At 46.1% G+C, this 3,041-nt stretch overlaps 1 protein-coding gene across 1 annotated transcript in view; it reads left to right on the forward strand.

Annotated features, from left to right (window-relative positions):
• LOC108801038 (serine protease 33-like) overlaps window positions 1–3,041 on the forward strand; it is a 24,355-nt gene that overhangs the window by 6,997 nt on the left and 14,317 nt on the right. Inside the window, exon 2 of the mRNA XM_018573002.1 lies at window positions 627–656. Within this exon, the coding sequence (XP_018428504.1) occupies window positions 627–656 (30 nt within the window). The remainder of the gene's footprint in view (window positions 1–626; window positions 657–3,041) is intronic.

Consider the following 3,041-nt stretch of genomic DNA (forward strand, 5'->3'; position numbering starts at 1 on the left):
AAGCCACCGCTTGTTTTGTATGCAGCCTGCAGGTCTGCCATTCTCCATGGGGGGGAGCACCGATTTGGCGGGTAGAGGGGGCGCATTGAGGAACCTGGCCTTGGGGCAGCAGAGAGAGTAAATCTGGCCCTGTGTGTACTGTGCTGTACATGACATTCACCAGACCACTGTACCCGCATTGATATCAATTCACCATTCCATCCCGTTCAATGAATAGACAATGTATCACTACACACACGTACAGCGGTGAGATGATTGTATTTCTGTGATTCCATTAAAACCTGATCGGAATTTCTTAGTAAATGAGATGTGGATCGGAGGAGACGTTTCTTCCATATGATACCATTGTACGTGTGTTGGGAGCACACAGCTGCATTCAAAACATGAAAGCAGAATGTACAACCACGGAATTCATGTGTGTGATATTTTTCACCCTCGGGGAATAACCTAGAGAAGCTCCTCCCATGTAATTTGTTTCCTGATTGGAGACATGAGTAATTCTCTGTGTTTCCTTATTTGTATTTCGATGTATAGAAGGAGGAATGTGATCCGGGTTGTGATGTCACAATGAGACAATTCCGAGACTATTTTGAAATGTAATTGTCTGTTTTCTTTTTTGTTCTCAGGAATATTTGGGATTATCGCGGCTGATACAGGTAAGAGTGACGAAGGATCGTTCTCTCCTTAAAGGACACACACACACACGCACACATCGATGTGATCGGTCCGTTGAACATCTGATGAATATATAAAATGTGAAATTAACTCAATGACCCAAAAACTCTGTAAAAGGAAAACTAAGTTACATTTTTTTGTGAAGTAAATGTCGGCTGAGCAGCCCGGCGAGTGACATTGAGAATTTCTGTTTTGCTGAATTCCTGATGGGGCAGATTTTGTTTTTCTTCCTTTTTCTCTACATGCATAACCGCAGTGTTTGGTTAGATTGAGCAGTTTGACTTTTGACCCTTTCCATGCTGTACACTGCAGGGGATTCTGGGAGCTGTTCTGCCCATAGCAACCAATTTCACATTAAGAAATGGAAGTCTTGCTGGTTTCCTATGGTTGGTTGCACCCATTTACACGTCAGACCCCAATGCATGCACTTGAGAGACACCAGACCCAATGCATGCACTTGAGAGACCTCAGACCAGACCCATCGCATGCACTTGAGAGACCTCAGATCCGACGCAATGCATGCACTTGATAGACCTCAGACCAGACCCATCGCATGCACTTGAGAGACCTCAGATCCGACGCAATGCATGCACTTGAGAGACCTCAGACCAGACCCAATGCATGCACTTGAGAGACCTCAGATCCTACCCAATGCATGCACATGAGAGACCTCAGATCCGACCCAATGCATGTACGTGAGAGACCTCAGATCCGACCCAATGCATGCACAGGAGAGACCTCAGACAAGACCCCAATGCATGCACATGCGAGACCTCAGATCCGACCCAATGCATGAATTGAGAGACCTCAGACAAGACCCCAATGCATGTACGTGAGAGATCTCAGATCTGCCCCTAACCTTAGGAATGCAGGATACCGCTGTAGACGTGCATGCAGGCTTTTTTTTTTGGCACAGCACGTCGATGAGCTTTCAGTCATGTCAGGAAAGTGGGTGGTCCAGATTTTGTAACTGACATCCTAGTGAGTTGTCAATTACAGAGATTGCCATCGCCAACTGAATACCACTTTAGATCTAAATGAGGCCTTGAGGGGACTTGAAAGAGAATCAGATATAAGGGAGTGACCTTCACTGACTACATTTTCTGGAAAAACATACCCGGTCTTATCTCGTCCCTACTGATCACATTGCGGTCTTATCTCGTCCCTACTGATCACATTGCGGTCTTATCTCGTCCTTACTGATAACATTGTTACAATAGCAAGTCCCATTAGTTTTTACCGGCCAGACAACTCTAGTGCTGCCATTGCATGTACAATCTTCGGGGCTGTCATTCTAATCTCTCCTTCATGAGCCAGTGGGTGATGGACCTGAAACAAACGTAGAAGATGGGAGCTTAGTATTTCCAGACCTCACTGGCTGCCTACTTGCTGAAGTTGCGATCTGTCCATGTTAATGCTGTACATAGATCTGGCCTCTATGTGCACTTTGTAGTAACAGGTTCACTTCAAGGCCATTAACTTACAGCTGTCCTGGAGAGGGAGTCCTCTAAACATGAGGAGAGCAGTTGGAAACTAAGGAAACACGCTCATCCACTTCTTTGTTCAAGGTGTGTGACCTCTGCTTTGCTGCTGGATGGTAGTTAGAGGAGCTTCATCTAAAATGTGTCTATAAAACAAGTCAGCCCTATGTGTGAACATAGCCGGACCTTGTAGAGACCAACAGACCATTATTGGCTTTTATACCAACGTCCTCTGGGGCACATTCACAGCGGCACCCCGATACACCTAGCCAGGGCATTGCAATACATGTGTGTTTTAGTGTGTGGCGATGCACCAGTCCATTCAATGGTTTGGCTTCCCTACAGCAGCACACCGTTACGTAAAAAGACACACGTCGATGCATAGCATGTATGGGCCCTGCATTGGCGGAAGCCCATATAAGAGTTCTTTCTAAATAAACCCGAGTGATTGTGAGCAGTCCTGAGGCACAGATCCATACTGGTCATTGCCAGAGCTGACGGGTGACCAGTCCAGGCCAGGATGGTTTCTATAAGGAAGTGCGCGTGATTTCCACCCTTCATTCATAGAACATTGTGCAATCCTCACCCCTGTCACAGTGTTTGTGTCACTCCCCCCTCACTGGACTGGTTTCAGAGACGCTGACACAATAGATGAAATGAATTTTCTGACTCTCCCACAGATCCGAGCACCTGACACAATGAAAGCAAACATCCCGTCACTTCCAATAACAAAGATGGTGTCATGGGTATGGCGTGACTTGTTGCGGGTCGACATTTTTTTTACTGACTCACCTGCTGCAGTTACTTCCCATCTCTTTCCGAAGCTATCCATACACTGTTCTCTTTTTTTTTACGTTCAACCTGCGGGCTTAACGAAGAAATGAT

This window comes from Nanorana parkeri, unplaced genomic scaffold (assembly GCF_000935625.1).
Source record: "Nanorana parkeri isolate BGI_ZX_2015 unplaced genomic scaffold, ASM93562v1 scaffold2202, whole genome shotgun sequence".
Lineage (NCBI taxonomy): Eukaryota > Metazoa > Chordata > Amphibia > Anura > Dicroglossidae > Nanorana > Nanorana parkeri.